Consider the following 26021-nt stretch of genomic DNA (forward strand, 5'->3'; position numbering starts at 1 on the left):
TCAAAAAACATGGGCTATAACCAATCGTTTTTTTCAAATCCTCAAAAATGATGAAAAACGGCATGCTATAGTATGCCGTACGATATGGGCTATAGCCCATGGTCCAAAATGATTTTCATTTTTTGAGTAGTTGAGACGAACAACAGTCCAAGTCCATTATTTATTCTGAGCCCTCACCGAAAAGGCCTAGCTGTCCTGACCACTAACCCATTATGGATAATTAGTGTGGACGTAGACTGTGCTTGAAATGTACTGCAATTCTCCAATCTGTTAAATTCAATCAAGAATAGAAGGCAAGGCAATACTTGTGAACATTAAAACAAAAAAGAATCAAAATGGTATGGCCAGTTAAATGTGCTCAAAATGCAATTTCAACTCTCCCATCTTTGTGGTTATATTCAAAGGCAGATCATCTCACCCATCATATTCAGCTCTGGTTCTCTCGTTTTAATGTACACTAAATAACTGAGAAACAAATCAAAGGAGTGCTGAAGCCAAATAGTTCGATAAGCACTGCAGTACTTTGCATGGCCCCTGCCCATAATGGCCACCTGGTTGTTGCATCACTCCAATGCGGTTCATTACATTATCACAAGTGACACCTGCAGTCACAACAGAAGAGGTCCAAGCATCATGTCTGAAAATGCTTTTATTGCCCAAAATTATGTAATCTCAAAGTTCACAGGCCGACGTAGAAAAATAGCATAACTCTGATAAGTGCTGTTGGGGATACAGTGTGTGTGTGCACGAGTGTGAGAGTGTGAAAGTGTGAGAGTGTGAGAGTGAGTGAGTCTGTCTGTGTCTGTGTTTTTTTTAAATGTAAATCCAACTTTGGGTCATGAGGAACTTTAAACTTGTTTTAGTGTAAATACATCAATGCATCACCACTACTTACATGAGAAGCAAAAACAGCTTGGTCGCAGCAAAAATACTCTACTTCTTGCTCCACATTTTACAGTCAAAATGGTGGGTATAAATATGACTAGTCAGTCCACTTCATATCAGAAAACGGCTAATTTAAAGGAGAATTCCATGCTAGAAGACTTTCTTACCTTTCTTAGTAGTTGTTACGTCCCCACCAAAGAGGTCCAGGTGTTTTTGTGCAAAAACTTCTTATTGGCCATTTCCCCTACCATAAGCACTCAATGAATTGCATTGGGCTGTGGGGTGTATTTCCATCTAAATAAGTAGTAAAGTGTGCCGCTTGGGATATTATTTACATTATGAAGAGATATATACAAAAACATAAGCAATGGAAATAAGCGAATTAGCACAACATTAGCCCCATTCATTGCAATTCATTTAGGGCTTATGGTAGGGGAAATAGCCAATAAGGAGGTTTTGCACATAACACCTGGACCCCTTTGGTGGGGACATAACTACAAATAAGGTAAGAAAGCCTTCTAGCATGGAATTCTCCTTTAAAAGAGCAGAATATGTGACTTTCCAACTGAAGATGGCATCACCATATAGCACAAGGCAACACAATGTGTATTAAAGTAAAACTGCATAGCTAAAAGTATACCGTATGCAATGACAATAACCTGGTTACAAGGTTTCCTGTGAGATAAAGCCGGTTTGGGACACAAAATAGACGGATGATTTGCCTCCTTCCAGAAAGGACTAAACACAAACGGAATTGGCCGTTTCTGCTCTCAGCTGCTTCCTGGGTTGAGGACAGTTCAATGGTCCCAAGGGTGTTTAGGAGTTCTTCTGAGGCACCTTGATGGTCACCTGCAAGACAAAACATGATATGGAAATGTCAGCAATAACCAGTGGTGTGCTGTGGATTTTTTTTTACTAGTAGGGCTGTATTTTAATGACGTCACGTGCATACATGTGCACATAGCCACTCAGCTCGTGCTTATTTTCCTTTTACATTATTTTGCTTTCAAAACCGTTCCAACAACATGTGAGCTTCAGCCTAAGCCATTTCGATCAACCAGAAAGAAATTTGGATGTACAGTATAAGGTTTATGAATTTTGTTGATGATCGAAAAGTCACTATACTAACAGAAATGAGCAGATATCCTTTTTTTTGCATATGGTCATAGATCACGTAAACTCACATTTGTAAGGTCCAATTAGTTTCCAGAAAAATAAATGTAATTCTTCAATCCGTTAAGTAATTCATTAATCAATCAAGAATAGAAGGCAATACTAATAATATAAGTACTTTATAAACAAGTAAATAGTAAGTGTCCATCAAGTACAGGAACTATGGCGTATAGCTATTCTACGTCCGAGCATAGACATGGTAACGCCCCGCCTGCCTCCGATTGGCCTACCGGCTACAGACACTGCCCGTATTGCCCCAATGGTCTCACCATGACAGCTTGGCACACGTGACAGTATGCAACTTATTTTTGTAGAAGAGGCGAACTAACAACTAATATTGATTATGCAGTTTGCTTTGATTGAACACGCATTTGTTTGATTTGGGTGTGTTCTAAATTAAAGCGTTAGTGTCAATTGTGTATTAATCTAATTATAGTAAACTAATACCATTATACAAAAATAAATAAAGATCAAGGTTAAAGAGACCTTTTTACGGTACAATAATGTTTCAAGTTTACACTGTACACATGCAAAATAAACTGCATAAATGAGTTTGCCTCTTCTACAAAACATAAAGGTTACCGTCGTGCGTGCCAAGCTGTCATTCTCTTGCATTATATCGTACTTGTATTTTTATTTCCCACCACGGAGTAACCTCGCGGCAGACCATCCAACATATACAGTAGCTATGCTATCCACCTCGGAGGAAAGTCTGACAGTATCGGTAGGCCAATCAGAGGCAGGCGGGGCCGCGTTGTGTCTATGTCTATGCTCGTAGTGGACATGGATACTCTAGGACGTAGAGTAGACATACGCGGAAATCAGAAGTCAAGCAGATTTTAAGAAGCATTTTGGTTGGCACACAACTGAACAAATTAACTGGACAGTCCCCAAATAAATGTGACGTTCATATTTACCGTTTTGACCTCAGTGTAGTTGGTCAAGCCATACTCCCCCAGCTCTCTGCCGTTTCCCGAGGCCTTATAACCTCCAAACGGAGCCTGGGCCCCAAATACGTCATAGCAGTTAATCCTGCACACAGACAGACATGTAAATAATTACAAGTACTCTAAAAAGGTTATTGAATGTTTTACAGATTTTCCATAAGCCATACTTTGCACAATATAATGACATGTCCAAACTAAGGTTTTGAATTCCATGTTGTTCAATCAAGTCTACAAAGTAGTGGTGGTGGTGGCGACATTTACCAGACAGTTCCAGCACGGAGAGTATTAGAGATGTAGTGAGCCTTGTCGAGGTCTTTGGTGAAGACAGCAGCTGCCAGGCCGTATATACTGTCATTGGCTCTCTCCACAACCTCCTCCAATGTCTTGAACTTTAGAATCTGCATCACTGGACCAAAGATCTGCAGACAGTAGTAGTAGGCCTTCATATACACTCCACTCCCCTGAGTTCAATTGCCTATACTTTATTTACCGTACTCAAATACACTCCGATCCTCTAATAGAAGTTAACCCATTCTGACCGGGAACCCGTTGGTGTTAGCATCATGTTATGCTTTAGCTATTGAAAAATAGCAGATCTACAAGCTCATAGCGCGCCACCGAGTGGCGCGCTATGAGCTTGTAGGTCTGCTGTTTTTGAAAAATCGAAGAACGACTGACATTTTTTAGAATCTGATCTCAGGTCAGAATGGGTTAATCAGACCAGTGTGTGTCCAGTGGAAACCTCGTATGAATCTGATCTCAGGTCAGAATGGGTTAAAGTGCCTACAGTATACTTTACACCAGGGGTGCCCGCACCTTTTGTGACTTGCGAGTTACTTTGAAAATGACGAGCTCAACAAGGTCTACCCACAAAAAAAAACAAAAAAAAAACAGTATTATCGCATTGCCGATTTTATTTTTTAAATGTACCTAGCGACGCACTTGAGGAATAGAGGGGAGGATGGGAGGAAATGTAACTGGTAGGGTTTAATATATATATATAATGCTACCGACATTTGCGCACAACACTTGAAAACAAAGACTTGCATTGTGAGTTTGTCAATCAAGTCACCTTAATTAAAGTGGCAGGTGGAAGAAAGAAAAAAAAACCCATTTTTATATTTAAATTATATATATTTTTAGAGGCATGTCATGTGATCTACCCGTACAGCCTTTGTGATCTACTGGTAGATCACAATCTACCTTTTGGGCACCTCTACTTTACACTCTCAAGTACTACTAAAATAAGTGCCAATTAATCTACAAAAGTCTATATAGGCGGGTAAAAATATAGTTTGACCCTAAAAGAAATTGTAACAAAAGGTTTCTCAACTGATTTTTGTAGTATTAGGTGTCCTACATAACATCATACTATAAGCCAATATGTGTGTGTGTGTGTGTGTGTGTGTGTGTCAGAAACAGCGCGTTCATCATTGCCTGCACCAATCACTCCCACTTTTCACACAGGCATATGGAGGTCTTAACGGAGCTTTTTTTTCAATTTGACACATTCATGATTAATAATGAATGGGGGGCAAATATCTCACAACGGGTAAGGGCTAGTACTAAAAGTTGCACTAAGAGTAAATGATGCAATACATTAGTTTTGGGTGGGTGTATAGTCAAAGATTAATTATTTAGTTAGAGCCTAATTTTATCCACAGATCCAAATATATAATATTTCAATATTGCAATCAGTAGGCTATTGTCTATCAACTGACAATATTCTCTGCCACAACCTTCTGAATTACTGCAAATTGCGACTATTAGTTTTGTTGTGTTTTGAGGATATCTTGAAACCTTATTCCAAAATATATAAATATTTAGATATTTATTAAATATTTAGTTTAGTTAACTTGAAACTGGTGACTATTTCAGAGGGTTTTAACGGTCACAAACACAATATTGGATTTCACAATTATCTAATTGTATCTCTGCAATTTGGACAAGTTAAATGGACCCCAAAAACATAGGGTTAGACACAAAAAGTACTTGTCTAGGATGAATAATGAAGGAGTTAGGCTATTTTAATGGTTTTTAGGCCATCTTGGACGTAACGTAAACGTTTTAGTATGTTATTAAGGACACCTAATACTACACAAATCAGTTGAGAAACCTTTTGTTGTAAAAAAAAAAAGTGTAATGTGTAAGGTATGAAATGATAAATCTGTCCCGATTCTACCCCGGATCAGACGTATAGACGTATACCTCCTCCCTGGCGATGGTCATGTTGTCGTGGACGTCTCCGAACACGGTGGGCTGGATGAAGTACCCTCTGTCTGCGGCCACGCCTCCGCCACACATCAGCTTGGCTCCCTCCTTCTTCCCAGTGCTGATGTAGCCCAAGATCTTCTTAAACTGCTCCTCGTCCACCTGCACGGTTCATAATATCACACACTGGCTCACCGTTGTCATGCCTCAAAACGTTCAGTGCAAAATCAAAACTAGCTCGATCGGACATTTCTTTCACTTACACAGTGATTCTCAACCTTTTAAATTTCCAGTTTGATGAGCATTAAGCCACAGACGCCCATTTTACACAAATGGGGGGTCTGTGGCATTGCAGATGTCCCATCTACAATGTAACATTCTAAATTGAACAAATTTAGTGTGACCCTCTTTTTCATTCATGTTAACAGTAGCACTCATTCAGTGCCACAAATATATATATATATATATATATTTTTACTTCATCCAGATTTCGAAAATTCCTCTAATCTGGTGTTCAGGTGATGATATGCACAATATAATTACAAATTATCTTTTATTAATAATGGGCTTCGGTGGCAACAAGGGCCAAAACTGGTATCCACCTGGTGGCACTGGATGAGTTAAACACACAGGAAAGCTGTATTTATCGATTCCGACATTTTCAATCTACGATAGTCTAAGCGTACTCGCCCCATGGTCGTGAGAACGGAACCCCCAGCCTCAGAATAGCTATGAACGTGTACACAATCTAAGGTGCCCCACCATTCTGTCTCAGAATCTTTACACCATCTTGGATCATTCCTCTATGGCAACAGCGCCCCTGGCGGTCAAGGTTGTGCAGCCAGTTGCACTCATTTGGAGAGACGACAGATCCAAGATGGCGGAAAGATTCCACGACAGAGTGGATTAAAACACTTTTATTGAAAACTACGGACCTACATATTTCAAACACTTTCCGAATATAAACCGAACAGGTGGGGCAGCAGGGTAAGCACCTTAGATTTGGCATTTGTGTGTGTGTGTGTGTTTTACCTGGGGTCCCTGCTCAGTGTTTATGTCGAAGGGGTCTCCCACCACACGCCTCCTAGCACGCTCTGCGCTACGCTCCACAAACTCATCGTAGATGTCCGCTTGCACGTAGGTTCTGGAGCCAGCACAGCAGCACTGGCCCTGGTTGAAGAACAGGGCAAAGTGGGCCTGTTCCACAGCATATTCCACTGAGACACACAGAGTGTACAAGCCAATGTTAACACAAAAACAGCTGTACAGTATATTACTTAGTAAGCGAAGAGGGTGCCATTTTAACTGCAAATATACAACGTACTGTCGGCATCAGACATGATGATGTTGGGACTTTTTCCTCCAAGCTCCAGAGTCACTTTCTTCAGGTTGCTGCTGCCTGATGCTTTCTGGATCAGATGACCCACCTGACACACAATGACAATGTGTATAGCAGATTAATAAACATGTGTCACCAGGCTTTCCTGGCCAGTGTGTGATCCAGTTTAGGAAAAAAGGAAAAGCATAATTGTATTTCGGTGACAGGTTCCGGTTGACTTTGCATTGTTTTTTTTTTCTCCCCTCAAAATGCTTCAATTGGTTTAGTCTCACTATTTGCGCCACGAATCAGAATAAGAGATATTCCTAAACGATTATACCAAAAGATTCAAAACACGTTTTTTAACTACGGGAATCCTTTTGGCAGCACGGAAGATTTCTAGTCGTTGGTCATTTTAACCAATTATGTTGACACCAATGCAGCACCAATGCTATTGTACACCTCCATCCATAGTCAAATCTGGATGGTTAACCCATTCTGAACGGGAACCCGTTTTGGTGTTAGCATCATGTTATGCTTTAGCTATTGAAAAATAGCAGATCTACAAGCTCATAGCGCGCCACCGAGTGGCGCGCTACGAGCTTGTAGGTCTGCTATTTTTTGAAAAATCGAAGAACGACTGACATTTTTAGAATCTGATCTCAGGTCAGAATGGGTTAATCAGACCAGTGTGTGTCCAGTGGAAACCTCGTATGAATCTGATCTCAGGTCAGAATGGGTTAATACAATTTTGCGCATATATCTATATATAGAAATTCGGTACAGGTGTGTTACCTCTGTTGATCCAGTGAAGGCCACCTTGTCAACATCCATGTGAGAAGAGATAGCAGCACCAGCTGAAGGCCCCATGCCAGCTATAATATTCACCACTCCTTCTGGGAAACCAACCTAAAACGCACGCACAAACAAATCATTACAGTATAATAGTAGGCCTACATAGGTGCATCACACATCTATTCAGTATTTTAGCACCCACTCCAGATACTTCCGGGTCCTACTTTTGTGTCCCCATAGAGTTATACTGTGACGCTCCGTCGGACTAAATCCGAGACGTAAAACAACCACGAAAGTCTCATTTTACAGCTTTCCTCGCAACAGCAAAGCTGCTGATTTCCCAAATCTTGCTGTGACAGGCCGTCTGCCCCACACTGGATACTATCGCCATTTTATTTCATTGTGTCAACTAAATCCTCATTAATTGCAAACTAGATTCAACATACTCAAGCGTGCACAAATTCTAAATATGCCCCCGAAATATTGTACTGAGCAAATAGACTGTTGCCACCTTCAATAATAATAATATAATAATAGTCTTCATTGTCTCCACATCATATATTTTCTTTGTCATGGACACACTCAATGGCTTCCTTTCTGAAAAATAACGTCACTGTAAAAAGATTCACGCGTTTAGATATTCTATTTACAATGGGATGCGGACGGGAGCTGGTGCCACTTGGACCCGGACGTAACGTAGCACTACAAAATGACGGACTTAAATACTGAATAGAATGGAGGAGAGAGGGGGGGAGACTGTATGCAAGCGTTTGTAACAGTGTGTGTATATATACACATACCTCTTTAATAAGGCTGGCTACATACAGAGCAGTGAGAGGAGTCTGTTCAGCTACTTTCATGACCACTGTGTTCCCTGTAGCCAGAGCTGGGCCCAACTTCCACGCCTGCATCAGCAGAGGAAAGTTCCACTGCACGGCCACAAACAAAAAAATAACACACATTAAACACATATCGCAACGAAGCTATGCAGTGGGGTTCAATTCATTGCCCCTTTGAGGAACCGCTGAGTGATGGAAGGACACAGACTACAAAACTCGGTGGGACAAAAGCTTTAGTGCCCGTCCACGCTTTGAGCAGCAAGTTCAGAACCACAGACAATGAGTCCATGTCATGTGTTGGTGTGCTTCTCACAATTGTATCGTGCATCTGTCATTGCAGAAATACTGCCACTGGTTTATTGGTGAGGGAAAAGCCCAATGCCACAACGTTGCAGAATTTGAAACCTTATATGAAGCCGGGAGCGAATAGTTCTTATAACGGCAGTTATAAGAACTATTTCCAAGTAACCGAGTTAATCATAACAGTATGTGACTCTTATTGTGTTGTTGTTTGGGTTAGATTTCTGTCTCGTCGTGTTGTGACTATCGGTCAACTCACTCCCTGTGCAATCTGCCCTAAGACCACTGCCTCAGTTATCTTCATGTTGAAGCTAAAAGCTTCACTTTTTAAGCTGCTCTTTAAAATCATGCAAGAACATCAGTGGTCTTCTAGAGTCTAGAGACCATGGTTGTGTCCACATAGCGTTTCTCAGAGTGGAAAGAAATAGTTCAGTCTCAAGCACCGTGTCAAATGTCGACATGAAAGAAATAAATCCACACGTTATTTAAAAGTTCTCTTCACAAATAGTAAATTAGAGGCTTTAGAGAGAAAAAGAGTAGGGGAGCGCTTCTGGCAGTGTTAACACTTCAACAGATACTTTCTCTGTCTCCATCTCTAGTGGTGCTTTGGGAAAATGCTCACCTCCATGTGCAACATTTTATTTGTCTTATTGGTAAAATGCTTGGAACCACTTTCAACATGGTGTCCCCATTTCTGGACATTACATTTTCTCATGCAAGTGGTTACACTCAAACGTGGCTTATCTGCCACCGAGAAGGTCTGTATAGCATTCCATGCCTCAGTCAGATGATTAATTACTTCTTAAACTGCTGTAGGGCACAATTTCTGACTTGCTGGAGAGAGAGAAGACCTGCACCAAAATACAAAGTCAAGTGGCGACATAATGCATGATTCGACTAAAACTAAATAAATGGTTTTAGAGTAGACTGCACGTAGTGTGACAATATGTGAACATGTGACAACAGACAATTAATAAAGACACCCAACCCCCCACACACACTTTTGAATTCAATACTGTAGGTACATGTGCTTTCTCACCGGTATGATCTGGCCACACACTCCGATGGGTTCATGTCTTGTGTAGCAGAAGTAGTCGCCGTCGATAGGGATCGTCTTCCCTTCCCACTTATCAGCCCAGCCGGCGTAGTACCTACACACACACACACACACGAGTTCAGGTATGCACACATTCTGTGTCACCATCCGCTTTAAAACAAGTACAGTGAAATAAAAATAAATGTCGCAGCACCAAATGTTGCAGTGGCACCGTCGGGACGTAAGGTCGAGAGAGCAACTGCAGTTGCTGCACGTAGGGTAGGCTATACGGTCATTTGCGGTGAAAGGAAAGCATGCAGCGGCAGCCAACACACCAACGAAACAAAATGCCGCCAGAGAGACCACCACCAGCACCGCTCGGGAACAATAACATAAATCAACCAGTCATTCCCCAATAGTGCGGGGACATTCATTCAGACCCAAATGACCCCCCCCCCTCCAAAATCTTGTGCCACATTAAAAAAGATATAGATATACCATTTACGATTTACAGGATTGTAAAAAATGCTTAGCTGAAGTTACAGAGCCACAACGGACCGTAATGGAGTGGATTAAGATCGATACGGACAGACAAAATACATAGCTTAGTTGCCAGTCATTGATTTCATGTTCCACACACACACACACACACACTAGCTGTAGCTGAGTGGGAGAGGCTACTCTGGGAAACAGAATCCCTGGCTCGTGACCCTGCCCAGTGCCCACGTGTTCTCGCACCTTAGATAATCATTTATTCAAGTGATCTGATTAGGTTTGATTTTGAAACTGAAACAATGGTGATGCGTTTAGCCTTTCCAAAGCCATTGCGTCAATTAACTTTATTACGTGCATGAAGGTCATCTTACTGCTGTACATAATAGTTGGTCAAATATTAGCCTTCCCAAACAAACCTCATGCTCATGAAATGGCCAATTTACAAGAAGCTCGCATAGCGAAGCATCGTGAGCTTGTTTTCAGCGAAGAGATTTGGTGTAGAGGGGGGAAAGGAGCAAGCCTAGTATAGAGCCCTGGGGAGCCCCGTCAACAAAGCATACAAGTGGTGGTTAAAATCATGTGAATGCACATGTTCCTGACATGCTTGTGTGTGTGTGTGTACGCGTTACCTCAGACATTTGACCACAGTGGGGAGATCCACACTGTACGACACTGCATATGGCTTCCCATTATCCAGTGTCTCTAGTTCCTGTCGGGCGGGAGAAATATAACATTTTAGCCACTTTCAACCTGGTGTCCTCATTGTCATGATGAAAAGGTCCAATATAAAATTAGGCACAAGAGTACGCTTTGGGGAATACATTTCATTGCATTAAACTATAACTCCGTTTTGGGTCACAAGAGCGGAAATATTATGTAAATGACCAGATGTAAAAACAAGAAATGCTAAGTCACTGTAGGTGCAGATGGAGTTGTGCAATGTTGTTGCACAAGAGAAACACACCCACACAGCTCCTGTCCTGTACCAGCAGCTAGTATGCTCATGTGGGTGGGTGGATGCCATTTTAACCCATTCTGACCTGAGATCAGATTCATACGAGGTTTCCACTGGACACACTGGTCTGATTAACCCATTCTGACCCGAGATCAGATTCTAAAAATGTCAGTCGCTCTTCGATTTTTCAAAAATAGCAGACCTACAAGCTCCTAGCGCGCCACTCGGTGGCGCGCTATGAGCTTGTAGATCTGCTATTTTTCAATAGCTAAAGCATGACATGATGCGAATACCAAAATGGGTGCCCGGTCAGAATGGGTTAAACAATATTTGAGCTATCATTTATTTTGTATCTATTCTATAGGATCAATATGCAAACTCTAGATAAACCTGTAAGACAAATAGAAAATCAGTAGTTCAAATGAATACTGGAGAACTCGGGTCGCCGACTCTTCTTCATCTTTGCCGAGATTTCTTCCCCTTTCGCCGACTCTTCGTCACTTTCCGGTCCGAGTTCTGTCTGAGAACTCGGACGGAAAGTGACGAAGAGTCGCCGAAACGGGAAGAAATCTCGGCACTGGAGCGCGCATCTAGCTACTGTTTTATTTTATTATTTAAGACATTGTTTCCTTCTCTCAGTCCCTGTCGCAGGGTAAACAAAACGTCATATAGCACATGGCTAATTGTACCGTGCCAGGGAGGAGGAGGAGGCGGAGCGGCTGTAACTTTCTCCAGGCCAATAATGGATTTAATCATTCCAAATAGGTCTCCATTCATTGCTACGGTCGACATGCTCGTCTCACTGTCACTCGCTTTTAGTTTTGACTAACGCAAGCGCAAAGCAAAGCTATTGCTATTAAGTTGAAGTGAATGCGCAAGATTTGCGACATTGAGGGGGGCAGAAAACTGAGCGCTCGAGCACTGTTCATGCAGCCTGGAGTTCAGAGGAGTGGGACTAGCTGGAGTTTGATAGTTGAGATTGTAGAGCTTGTAGATCTGTCTGTTTTTGCAGCTCCGGTGTCAGGGTAACAATAAGAAAAAATTATAGGCAGAGATGAAGTGAAGTTGAACAGCCAAGCAGCAGCAAGCTACGCTACGCTAAGCTAACATCACCACCACCATGGCTGGTGTTGTGTTAGCTTAGCAGCTAAGCCTTAGCTTCTTGCAATGCTATAGCGTTCTCACTGCGGTCTCACGGTGCAGGCACTGTGGGCTGCTGCTTGGAGAGGAGAGGCTACAGGCGGCTCAGCGGCTGCTATGACCAAATTGATTGTGTGCAACATGACAACTGTTTTAAAGTATTGTACAGTGACAACTCCCGTTGACTTTCATTCCCGTCCCGTCCCGATCACGGGATTAATACAAAAATGTGGTTGTGTTGCTTTAGCATCGTTAGCACAGTAGCTAGCAGTAGCTAACATTCAGAAACTTGCAGCTGCAGCTCCTGAAAGTGCCCCGAAACGTGGAGAATATTCGGCAGAAGCTGAAGAAGAGTCGTCGCGCGGCGAATCTTCTTAAGAGTCTGCCGAATATTCTCCACGGTTTGCCGACTTGTCTTGAGAAGTCGGCAAAAAGGGTAAATCCGCCGAGTGTTCTTGTTACCGTTCAAATTCCTCAATATGGTTGTATAAGTTGCCTAAACTGAAATATAATAAAGTCAAAATGAATTCATACAGTAAGGCTGGAGAATATATCGAGAGTATCGATATTGATATGAGACTTTAAATTGTCGTTTTTGGATTTATTGCATAAACCAGCCAACTCAAAATGTCTCTACTCTTATTGAACAACCTTTAGGTCAGTGTGAGGGTTAAAAAAACCATTTCACCAATGAAAACTATTAAAAAGTGCATCTGACAAAGCTAACTATTGGTTTGACAAACTGCCAAATTTGCTGAAAGTTTCACATTTTGGAATATGAGAAATAATTTAATGCAGTACATCTTGGACTTTAGCTTGGATGGATGGGTGAATATTAACAGAATAAAATGTATTGAACTGCCTAAAAAAATTACCCTAATCATTTCTTATACAATGGTTATACAACCATAATTATGATTGATGATTATGCATCTGTATTCAATGTGGTGTATTCATTTGGCTATTCAGGTGTTTAAATCACGCAACAAGTTGTAGCTTTATTCTTTGGCATTTCCAGGCACAGCATGTGCATACAGCCAAACTCACTGTCACTTGATTTGCCACTCACTTTATGCATGCGCTCTACATCAGTCCCAGGCCTTAATGGGTTAACTAAGCTACAGAGACAACAACATCATTAACTTAAATTGGAAAGGGCAGATAACTCACTGTTCTCAGAACCCAGAGGGAAACCTATGATCTGTTTCTAATCCATTGTCCTCCTTGGGATCAAGGAAGGCATCTCTAACCTAATCTCTGGAAGGAAAATTTGCGATTGGCTCACAGCTAGGTAGGCGGAGTCTCTCTCAATAGCGTCTGCCAATCGGCTGAGCAGCAGCCCGCGGTGCGAGGCGTCCATCCGTCTCCACGGTGACCCCAGCCTGAAGGCGTCCCGTGCCGCTTTCACCGCCTTGTCTACGTCCGCCTGGAAAAATAGGACCCCAACACAGTGAGTAAGTGGTGTACACACCAGGCGGGCAGTCACACAGATATTTTGTGAAGCCACAGAGGAAATCGGGATTTCCTGAAAGTTCATATAATGGCCTGTTGTGGCGCTGTCATTGGGCCCAAAAAAACCCATAGAAGTCCATGTATTTGGGCCCAACTTCACCTAGACTGTATTAACCTTAATAAACATGGTCATGAATACCTTCTGCTTCCAGTCAATAGTTTAAAGTCTCATTTCTAATGTCGTTCTTTTTGGAAAATTATGGTCCCATTTATTTAAAAAATGACCATAAAGTCGCGTATGTTCTGAGGGGCGTGGCTACCGTTACAGTCTATGATCGGGATTCCCCATCCACTCGGAGTCAAAATAAAAACCAACTAAGAAGAAGGGGGGGGGGGGGGGGGGGAAGTCCCACCTCGTTGTCTGGGCCAGCCAATGGGCCAGCTGGGCCCAAACGGATCTAGAAAGATGGCGATTTACAATTCAAGGACTGACGGGCTTCATTTTACGTTCATGTTAGACCCAGGGAACGCTTTGTCCATATCTTTTACAGTCTATGGTACACACGCACACTTTTATCATGGCCAAGTATGTTGTATAGTACTATATGCACGTTGCACTAAAGCAACTTTTTGCTTCTACGAGCCGACGGCGTGGAACAAACTCCCACTGTACCTTCGACAGGCAGCCTCTGTAGATATTTTTAAAGCACAGCTCAAGACCTACTTCAACACTCTTGCTTTTAATTGATCTATTAAATTCCTTTAATATTCATGTCCTCGCTGTATTGCATTACCGCTATTATTTTAATGTTTTATGCCTCGCTTTTCTTCTTTTTTTTCTCCATTGCTCTGAAGAAATGAGCTGCATTTCATGTCATGAAAGGTGCTATACAAATAAAGTTTTATTATTATTATTATTAAGGTGCATGAATGCAAAAAACAAGAACAAGGAGTGTTGTGTGCAGTGGGTGCAAAAGTTATCCAATTGCTTTAATAGATTATGCAAAATACTTCTGGAATAAAGTATGTGTGTGTGCATATGGTTATGGTGCGATAAGAAACAGTAGGTTATCAGTTATCATATTAAAGTCCATGATTGATGATCACAGTCCATGATTTATTTTGAGCGTGCCTGAGATTATTAGCAATCATTTCTACGCTTGTGATACTGCATCTGCAGACAGGATGTATATTCAAACAAACACTAAGTTTGTACATGGGCCATTAAGTTAAACAGGGCTGCGGTGGGCTACTCAACTTACCGGTATTCACGAAATGTGAAGAGAACATGAACAGATTACTGTTGCAAATAAAACAAATATCAATGATAGACCAATACTGAATACTGAAATCATTGCTTTGACAATTCCCATTGTTGAGATAGAAGGCACTTTCACATACATAGGTTGATCCAAAACAAGCCAGGAGGATCTTCTTTGCACAAGCACAAAACATGCCGTTTTCTGTCCACGCCCTTAACTTGTTTGCACATCCTCATATGACGTTGTTGTTTACCGAACGCGAGCCGATCGACAACAGGCCCACTTTTTGTCAGCAGGTAGAACAAACAGCTCAGTAGTGCATGATCACAGCTTGTGGTTAGAAACGCTAGAAATGACTTTTCAATGACTAATCAATTTAGTGGACCATCATCATATGAACTGTGGCAGCAAGGTTGAGGGTCAGCTGATGATCATGCATCGGGGAGGTCCCGTTGGTCAGTACTCTTAGCAGTGAATTTTCAAGTCTCAACTTCTCAGAGCAACTTTGCTTGATAGTGTGCGAGAGAGTTTGTAGGTTTCTATGTGTGCGCTCACTCGTGCGTACCTTGTCGCCCTCAGCCACCTGACAGATGACCTCGCCGGTTGATGGGTTGATGGTGGGGAAGGACCTGCCACTCACTGCATCGTGCCATTCGTTGTTGATGAACAGCTGAAGCAAAAACAACAAATCAGATTAGTCAATGAAACAAATTCACATTAGTGTTCCATCCAGACATCCTTCTAAACACAGTAACACTATACAGACAAGTCAACAGGTTAAAGCTCCAATCCTCAATATATTTGAAACAGAAACTGCTGTGGAAATCGTCATGAAGTAGTACAAACGTCCACCCGTCATGATGATTCACAGTCAGATACTTACAGATTGTCTTTAACAGAGAGCCATCCAATAAATGCATGACTACATCTAGGGCTGTCACGATTACAAATTTAAGTTGACAATTGTTGAATTTCAGATCAGTCCAATCAGATTGTAATTGAGCATACAGTAAAATCTGGAGTGTTAGTTTAACAGTGTGTGTGTGTGTGTGTGTGTGTGTGTGTGTGTGTGTGTGTGTGTGTGTAAAAATGTACCTGCAACTGAAAATGCTTTACAGAAACGATATTAAAAGATGAGATGAAGAAAACTCATATTGCCAGCATTTCTGCTTTACTGTATACTAGTACAAAATGGACTCTCCACTCTTTTCTTGACATGAAAGAGGAGATTACTACTCTGGCAACAAAGTATACACACACACCTTTCCCAGGGAGCTTACTGGGGGAAAGAGGGTGAGAGTCGTTCAATTAAGTAAATCACAGCTAAGCATAACATGGGTCAGACAAATAGTTTTCCTATACGATAAAACATCGTTTTAAAAATATAAATGTCACGCACATATTTTTCCAGTGCATATGGCAGGCCTTGTTGACGGATCTAGAAGAGATTTTGAAGGTCCGGTTCCAAAAATGAACCAGTATTTAAATGTGCAAAAAGCATATTTACATTGGAATGAATGAGCCCGGCTGGAAAGTGTCCAAGTGGGAGTGTCTAAGTGGGAGAGGGCGGGGCTTAGCTAAAGGTGATCAATCGACAATAGACTAGAGGCAGGGGCGGCCTTAGGAATCTGGAGGCCCGTTTCAAGACCAATTATGAGGCCTCCATATGACATAATTATTTTGTTGAGCCGTATTGATACAAATAGTTTGACAGTTCAATATCACACGCAGCCCTTACTCATGACAATTAGCAACAACAACACCTCTCCTCATCCTGTCGTCCCTTCGCAAATTAAAGCGTCTCCCCTTTACCTCCCAATGCTGCACATTTGACCCAGGTTATTAACATAAAATAGGTGTAACTTAACATCGTGGGAGAGAGCAAGGCAGTGAGTGAGCGAGATAGAGAGGGCAAAGAGTGGCGGGGGTTGACTGACGCCTGACGTTCAGTTGGAGCTTGGAGGCCCCCCCTGCGGGTGAAGGCCCGTTTCAATTGAAACTAGTGAAACATAGCAAAGGCAAAAGACGACTTTCTGGCTTTGAAAGCCCATACATGCCAACAGAAAAGTCCTATATGATTGCATTAAACAAAGTTAAAGAACGTTAAACTCAGTTTGCCACTCACTTAAAGCAATTGCGCATATACCCTCTATAATGTGGGAACACAACCTGACAAATGAAAAAGGGTCACATTAGTCTACTCTACAAGATTTCCCTCCACACAGCAGATTTAAATTAATGATTGATTATATTGAGCGCTGAAGTCACTTAAGAGATTCAGATTCGCATGTCAGACGTGTCAGGAGAGACCGGTGATTTCCGCATTTCGATCGACATGGTTAGCAGGACCTTGTAGTCGATCGTGGCTGAAACGGGGAGCCAGTGTGTGGGGAGCCATCCATGTCTAGTTTTACCCCCTTTACTCAGAAGGCACACATCTAACACACAAGTAACATCTGGGTCGACTCAAATTGGGCATGCAAGAGATACGTTCAGGAACCACCGCCCTTCGCCCTTAGTGAAGAGAACAAAGCCTTGAATATATCTCAATATGTCCTATGGTTTCATCAAGTCATAAATACACGTATAGTACACCTGTATTTACAACCACATCACAATGGTATGATATGTCATGTGTTTCATATTGCAACAATAGGAGTTGTTGGTTAGGTGAAGTCTTTTACATGCTATGTTCAAATAGTGACCCATGGGCAGAGAGTCAATACTAGGAGGTCCATTTGAGCATCCCGTCCTGGCCTGGGTCATACAAGTCAGGTGGCTGGCTAGCACAAGGCTTCAACTGATGACTAAAATCTGGGGGGGTCATACCTATGTTCCCTCAGCCCTATGTTCCCTCAGCCCTATGTTCCCTCAGAAGGAGCATTGGTCCGAGGTGCGCTGGGGGTCGGGAGAGGGTGGGTGGTTAGGTTTAGGTGTCTGCCCCGGGGGAGGTTAGGGTTAGGGTGAGGGTTTGAGGTAGGTTGTCGATCGGACTGTCGGCATATTGACGCGGACCCGAGGGAACATAGGGCTGAGGGAACATAGGTACGGTCCCAAATCTGGTTATCATTAGGGTTTGAGATACACACACACACACACACACACATTTCTAAGCACACACACATACACACACACTGACAACCATACAAACCTATATACACATGCACGCACATGCACAGAATTGTCATGCACTCAAGTATATGAAGTGCCTCGTGGTGAATGGACTTCACTTGTAAGGAATCATCTACCTTATATGTCACGATTTGGCTGATCCTGAATAAACTATATATTGGAAAGAAAGAGATGCACCTGGACTTCAATTTGTTCTTATACAACCTGCTTGGTATATTCTCCACCATTATCAACACTAATAGACTACAGTGTCCAAAAAGTAAAAGGTATTATCTGAGAGCTACAGATGACAGCATTTGGAGTGGAAAGTTAAAATGTTGGTGGGGTGAAAACAACTACTTGCAAAGCTTATGAAGTCAGCCAGTGCCATGTTTTCCCAATGCAATCTTACGAAAGCCACAGGCCTACTAACTGAACCGATTTAATAAGCAGTAGTTTCCCCCCCTAGCTCCAAAGTTTTTACTTTTCACTGCACAGTCTATTATCTGTAGCACTCAGGAAATGCCTTTATTTTGGGATACAATGCTGCGAAAAGAGTTCTCCACTGCTCTTGGAGGGAACCTCTTCTCAGAGCCAATAGCGGAGGGTGAGGTTCCAAATGGAGCTGGGAGAGGAGAGTTGAGTCGAGGACAATAGAAAGGGATAAAATAAAGTCAAGGGTTCAATGAATAGAAAGAGAAAGGAAGATAAGCGATTAGAGGGAGGAATGAGATGACACACAGCCACTGTACTTTGTAAACATTTGATCGGATATCACTCTACCAGGAGGAATTTTTACTGCATGTGTGTACGCATCTGTGTGTGTGCTGTGGCTGTGCGCCCAGTGACCTGAAGTGGTTGCATAACAATCTGTGTCAAGAAAGAGGCCTCTGTCTAAACTTTAGACACAGATTGTGTCACCAAGATATCCCCCACGTTAAAACTTATTTCATTCATCTTCTAGTGTGCAACATGTTGCAAACATGCTTCTCATTTCAGTGTTTGTCATCTTTATTGGAGAGCACCAAAAGTACTCTTTTTCTACTGTTAAGCAGGAAAAGGTCGCAGTGCAAAACAGTCACTGTTTTAGAAGCCAAATTACAGCTCACAGCAAAATATCACTTTTTAAGCCCATGCATGCATTGACTGACAAAGTTGTAGTCAGTGGATTGCATGCATGGCCTTAAAAAGTGTTATGTCGTCAATGACAACAGGTTTGATATTTGAAGTATAACTTTACATACGCGGTCACAAACACATTGTGCAGGTTAGGTGTGTCACATAAACACACTGTACAGGGTACTGTCGGTCGTTGAACTACACAGTCTAGTCCTCAATGCATTAGTACCTTGTTATAGTGGACCTCAGGCTGGGGGTTCGGCTGCGGGATGGCAGCGGCAGAGTAACGGCAGGACAGGAGCCTGGAGACCCGTGGGAGAGCCCTCGACAGACCGGAACGGAGCTGCATGGTCTTTGTAGCCGTGTCTGTGTGTGTGAGTGGGTGCGTAAAAAAAAATTAAATGCGGAGAGAGAGAGAGAGAGAGAGGTACGACTGACCAAACACGGCTGTTTATATGGTCCTGTCAAACACAGGAGCATGCGCAGTGCGCTGTAGACAAGTGGCTAGGTTTTGGTCACGTGGTTTTGGAGTCGGAAGTGTGCAGTTGGTTATGATAATAAAATAAATAATAGCAACAACAAGAAGTTGTTGTTATTGTTGTTAAATAAATAATAGCAACAACAAGAAGTTGTTATTGTTGTTGTCAACAACAATATTAGTAATAAAGCAGACAATATCTCGATAGGCTACTCGGATGATTTATAAAACAAATAACTTTATTAAAGGGGGAAAAAAGAAAATATGGACTACCAAATGTTACCCCGCCATAATAATCAACATGCAGGACTCCAAAATGAACCTGATGATATAACATTTTCCATGTAGAACAGCTAAAGTAAAACACATTGTAAAAACAATAAAACACCAAACAAGTTGGCATTCAAACAAACCTCTCAAAACACGTACAGTAACCGGTAAGGTGTTGTGAGGACCCACCTTGTATATATACCTAGAGTATAATATACCCACAGATTGGCAAGGCCTTACACTACTATGGCCTTTGGGTCACTTAGTTATGACATCGTTTATCTCTGCTTCCCTCTAGGGGCTACACAAGGTTTTGCACTGACTGAAAACACACACACACACACACACACACACACACACACACATGTGTGTGTGTGTGTGTGTGTGTGTGTGTGTGTGTGTGTGTGTGTGTGTGTGTGTGAAAATGTGTCTGAAAATGTACACAGACACATAGAAAACAAGAGAGATGCTATTCTTGAATACAGCGACGACGTATAGCCATGACACAATGCGTGGTCCAGTCCCTGCTGGAGCGAGCCGGGTTCGATGAGCAGGACATGGCTGGCAGGTTCGCTGAGGAATACAGTGTTTCTCCTGGCAGGGGTTATGGTCCTGGAGTGGTCCGGGTGTTGAAGAAGCTGTCCTGTCCACAGCTCAGTGACGTGTACCAGCCAGCCAGGGACCAGTTCAACGGCAGAGGCTCCTTTGGGAACGGGGGGCCATGAGGGCGGCCCCCTTCGCTCTGGCTTTCCCCGACGTTGCTGTTGTCAAGAGGTTCGCCCGTCAAGGAGCCATGCTAACTCACTCCTGTTCTTTGGGTTATAACGGAGCTGTACTGCAGGCCCTGGCTGTCCACCTCTCACTGCAAGGGGCGCTAGATGTTCCCCAGCAATTTATCAGCAGGCTGATCAAAGAGATGGAAGAGGTGGAGGAGGATGAGTCTGCGCACAACGATGCCAGAGTCCTGAAAGAAGCGGAAAAGCCATTCTGTGAGCGCCTAAACAGAGTTAAACACCTGATGGACAGGAATACGGTCAGCATAAAAGAGGTCATCTCTGAACTCGGTAACGATATCGCAGCGCTCCACTCCGTCCCCACTGCCATCTTCTGTGTGCTCCACTGTCTGCAGCCCCGAGGCGGCCTTCCAGAGCACTACGGAGGCCTGGAGAGGACACTGGCGTACAGCCTGGCCCTCGGCGGGGACACGGACACCATAGCGTGCATGGCCGGGGCCATTGCCGGGGCCCACTATGGCATCGAGGTCATTCCACTGACATAGATAGGGCGCTGTGAGGGAACCGGAGAGGCCCATGTGACTGCAGAGCACCTTCACATGCTGTGCCACCGGTCACCACAGGGGGAGGTTAAGTGGGACAGGAAAGAAGGGCTGGGTGGTGAAGAACAACCAGTCAGATATACTATAAGCTGCACACAAGAGAGGTTTCGGAGTGACGTTTGAACTGGACTTGTATGGAGGGACACACAGTAGTAAATAATGTAAATTTACTCAAGTACTGTAGTTACTTTGCAGATTTACATTTCAATCGGCGTGCCTGTGACTGCGTCAGCGTCACCATTAGCCTTTGTACCAGGCTTTCATTTTCGTCGGAGCAAAGAATGAAAGCCAGGAGGAACGCATTGGCCGCTCTGGTCTAAAAGTGGGAGTCGACCCTTTCCGGGTGGGCATCGCTCCAAATGATGTGACGTAGGCTATAGCGCTGCACTATAGGGGGGAGAGGAGGGGCCGGAGGTGACTGACAGATCGAGATCGGTGAGATCCAATCAGGGCGTGCGCAAATCTCTTTCCACGACCCGCCCCTCTAGACCAGAAACCTAACACATTAGCCCAGGCTACAGTACATCACCATCATCTCAAAAGGACACATTTGATACCAGTTGGCCTATCGCTAGAGAGTCATACTGTTGTTGTTCAGCAAGTCAAGAGGTGAAAGACATCGTTACTCGGTTCGCTGTAGCTTGCAGGCTGTAGCTATTGGGGCGGCGGTGGCTGGATGGTAACCACAAGGTTGCCTGCTCGAACCCGGGCTCCCCCTGTGCTTGAGCAAGACACTGAACCCCTAATTGCTCCTGATGTGCTGGTTGGTGCCCTGCATGGTTTCCGCTGCCATCGGTGTATGAATGCGTGGGTGAATTGATGCACAATCTATGTATAAAGCGCCTTGGATAAAGGCGCTATATAAATGCACCATTTACAATGTCCATTTACAATGCAGCAGGTCTGAGATTCATTTCTGAATAGATTGAAACAATGTTCCTTGTAATCACTTTTTTCTTGCTCGTGAACTTGCTCACTTTGAGGTGTGTTTTGTCAGAGACAGTGCACGTTGGGAACAAATAATGAGGACATTCAATTGTTTTTGCACAGATATATCTGTCCTAATATCCTAATACAAATTTAAAATAATTTGACTCAGAGTCTCTGAAAAAGAAAGCTAAACAAAACCACCCCTGCAAAAAAATATCTTGACAGTTCTGACCCCGCATACTCAGGCCACCAGAATTTGTTTTTGTCACAGTTCTCAGTTCTGCTATATATATGGATGATAATTTTCCACTTTGCACAGAATATATCTCTAAATCCAATGTGTGGAATGCAGGATGAGCCCTATACATTCTTAAACTTTAAAACTTCAAGGACCACACTCTTTGCACACCCTGAGAGTGTGCAAATGCCAAATGGTTCCATTTGTACAATCTCTGAGTTACAGAGCTGTACAGGTCCATTTGGAGTAAGGACCCCTCAAGGACACCTGAGGGTTCTTGGACGGTGGACGCCACATTGAGAACCACATACTGAAAGCCCCCCTTGTGGTGTGATTGTAGTGGATTATTGTACCAATCCTGTGAGAAAGTGTGTTTTGAAATATTTACTTTTGATTGATCCTTTGGAACAAAGACATAAGATGTAGAGAGGGTATTTAGCTGGCAGATGCTATGCTATATGCTATGAGGATTCATTTCGGAATTGCAATATTATTCTACTTTCAAATGCAGAAATGTGACTGTGAAAGATAGGTATAGTCTACATGAAACTTTAATTGGAGAAATGGTTTGGGAGGATCCAAAGTTAGATTCAGCCTTGTGGAAAATATACTATGGTGGACTTGAAGTCTCCTGTCAGAATTTTTAAGTTGTGCAATAGGTTATATACTTTATTTAAAACAGAAATAACATTGCACACACACACACACACACACACACACACACACACACACACACACACACACACACACACACACACAGAGGACCATATAGAGCCCTGGTTGGCCCCTGTCAACTATTAGTAAATTAAGGGTTTAAGTGAAGATTGTTAAATACTTTTCTCCCTCAGTTTATACAATGTTTTCTTTGTGATTGTGATTGGAGGTCTTGTTCGTATACCGTGAAATTCTCATAAACTAATAGAAGCTTCTGTGAAAGGAAGAGGATATCAAAATGTAACACAGCTAGGTGACGTCAACTCTGACATCTCAACAGTATAAATATAGGCTGCTGCTGGCTGCCTAGCGGGTTAGGAGGGAATTAAGCATTAAGAACTATACAGTTGTGACTTCGACTATTGACTTATTAAGCCCGACCTCAAGATATCCCATTTCTATCCCTTACTACTGAGCTAAGGTTGGGATCTCTCGGCAGTAATTCTCAGACCAGATCAGGCCCCTTGATTTAGGGCCTCAGTTACAACCACCCTAAAGACTAATCATTGTGTATTCCTGCACTATCTGCATGACGTGGAATGCACGTCCCATTGCAATCAGTACTACAGACTCACTCCCTGCAGTCTTCCACCTCTTCAGACTCCATCTGACCTTACAGGCGTATGCAAAGGCTCAACTTATGTAACTCAGATAGCATTTTATGTAGACATAGCACTATATAGTATATATGCATAGTTTCATTATATAGATATTCCACTGTCATGATGACTATTTTTATGTATATGATGTATTATCATGTTTTTGTTCTGTAAAATCTTTCTGGATTAAGAGCGTCTGCTAAATGCCTAAATTGTCATTGTAAATTGTGTGATCTTGGTACATAGAAATTGATTTAGTGGAAATTCTGACTTTCAATTGTACATATATAAGCATTTGTTTTATTGTATTGTTCCACATTTTGCTTTGGCAATGTTAACGTATGTTTTCTCGCTTACATTTGCAAGTCTGAGCCAAGTCGACAAACAGACGACCACGAATACACAACCATTGGGAGCTAGAGGATATCTTTCCTCTCTGAGGCGACAGACGCACCCCTGTGCCCGTTCAGAAGGCATGCCAAAATAGCCAATTTACAATTTACATGTCACAACTTGTGAGTTTGTATATCTCTTGTCCACTAGTCCTAGCTCTGTAGCATTTTAGTTTAGTAGTCTCTATTTTATTTATTGTCTGGTGAAATTGTCAGTATAGGCTATATTTAGTTTTTAGTTTAGCCCCTGTAAACCCCCCCCCTCCCTTCTATTTGTCTATATTATTCTATTCCTTTTTTTCTGTATTTGATTTTTTTTTTCTATTTTCAATAATGTGTATATTTGTATGTCTTTAAATGTGAAAATGGAGGACCCTGGTGTAAACAAGTCTTGCTTTTTCTAGTTTTATCCTCGTAGCAGTTTTTGTATTGACCCATGTAGGCCTACTTTCTTTTAAATGTACCCATTCTACAAACTGTTTCGTTTTTTTCAATCAATCAATCAATTGTACAATATGAGGAAAAGATTGATTGATTGATTGATTGAATTATTTTGCAGAATTACAGTACAATCAAGCACAACTCAATACAAAAACTGTTAACTGTGAGTGGACGACACCATAAAGCATTACACTTGTTTACAAGAGGGTCCACCATTTTCTATTCATCATAACGTTTAGATGGGTCTGACTGCAGACATAACCAGGTTCAACGGCGCCACCCCCCACATTCCACCGCCCTCCCCCATTCACACCTCAGCCTACTTCAACACAGACGAAATTAGCACATCAGTGAGCTGGATGCAATCCTACCTGGAGGGGAGAGAACAGATGGTGGAGGTGAACGGAACACCATGCACAAGGAAGCATACTAGGGCCTTTACTGATCCTAATATATGTAAACGACATGACATGGTTCCATCCTGGAGGGTAATCTTTCCGGTGATAAAATGGCCACCAACATAATCAAAAAAGTCAATCAAAGAACAAGATTCCTTTACAGGATCTCCTCACTGGTCAACAAAAACACCTTGAAGACCTTAACAGGAGCCCTCGTACAAGGTTTCTTTGACTATGCATGCACCTCTTGGTACCACAGCACCTCAAAGGCCCTTAAAACAAGGCTCCATACCTCCCAAAACAAACTGGTCAGGCTCCTACTTGGCCTCACCCCCCGAACCCACCGAACCCCTGCCCACTTGGACAGGCTGGAATGGCTTAGGGTCGACGACAGAGTATAGCATCTTGCAATGGGTCTGGTCCACAAGATTCGATACACCACAAAGATACCCATGTACCTGTCTAAATACTTCCTTAATGTTAACGAAGTCCACACCCACAACACCAGAGGGAGTGCAACAAACCATGTACAACCCAGATTCGGCACAAACAAGGGACTAAATTATTTTCGCTCCTATGCCACCAAAATGTGGAACGCCCTACCAACAGTCATTAAGACATGGGAATCCCTTGACTCCTTCAACACCGCTCTCAAAGGGCACCTACGGACGGCTGCAATTCGCAAAACTGCAGGCCTCCGTGAAATCTAAATCCCCCCCTTTTCCCCTTACTGTATGTTTCTTTTCCCTTTTTGCTTCCCTTATATGATGAATTTCTGTTCTGTTCTTTGACTATATAGTGTCTATTTGTACGTCTCTAAATGTTTTGATGAATTGAACATGGTGGACCCTCTTGTAAACAAGTGATGCTTAATTGGGTCGTCCACTCACAGTTAACAGTCTTGTGCTTGAAATGTACTGTAATTCTGCAAACTGTTAATACATATTTCAATCAATCAGATTTTACAGGGGCCAGTTTCGAATTGCAGCTGTCCATATAGGTGCCCTTTGAGAGCGGTTTTGATTGAATTAGTCAAGGGATTCACATGACTTAATGTCAGTTGGTAGGTGAAGTGAACACAAGTAGCCTATACCGCCATGGGCCCACTTTAAAGTGCTAGTTAAAAGGGGTCTTCTTTTCTCAGTCTGTTAAAATGCAAATCACTTAATGTTGGTGTGTAGAGAATA

General features: G+C 42.6%; 1 protein-coding gene and 1 pseudogene across 2 annotated transcripts; one reads left to right on the forward strand and one right to left on the reverse strand.

Annotated features, from left to right (window-relative positions):
• Positions 1–634: 634 nt before the first annotated feature.
• On the reverse strand, positions 635–19502 carry LOC308319296 (aldehyde dehydrogenase, mitochondrial-like). Its single transcript, XM_080769279.1, has 13 exons — positions 19268–19502; positions 15374–15478; positions 13380–13520; positions 10629–10708; positions 9508–9619; positions 8130–8258; positions 7330–7443; positions 6541–6643; positions 6249–6433; positions 5214–5378; positions 3267–3424; positions 2976–3090; positions 635–1734 (listed from the first exon to the last, which is right to left on the reverse strand). Exons 1-13 carry the CDS (start codon positions 19385–19387, stop codon positions 1702–1704), a joined length of 1560 nt encoding a protein of 519 aa, XP_080625405.1. The 5' UTR covers positions 19388–19502; the 3' UTR covers positions 635–1701.
• On the forward strand, positions 19386–21245 carry LOC308318714 (ADP-ribosylhydrolase ARH3-like; annotated as a pseudogene). Its single transcript has 3 exons — positions 19386–19412; positions 19513–19582; positions 20241–21245. The product of its transcript is annotated as an ADP-ribosylhydrolase ARH3-like (transcript).
• The last annotated feature ends 4776 nt before the right edge of the window (positions 21246–26021 follow it).

This window comes from Protomyctophum bolini (assembly GCF_963924005.1).
Source record: "Protomyctophum bolini genome assembly, chromosome: 7".
In the NCBI taxonomy this organism is placed as follows: domain Eukaryota; kingdom Metazoa; phylum Chordata; class Actinopteri; order Myctophiformes; family Myctophidae; genus Protomyctophum; species Protomyctophum bolini.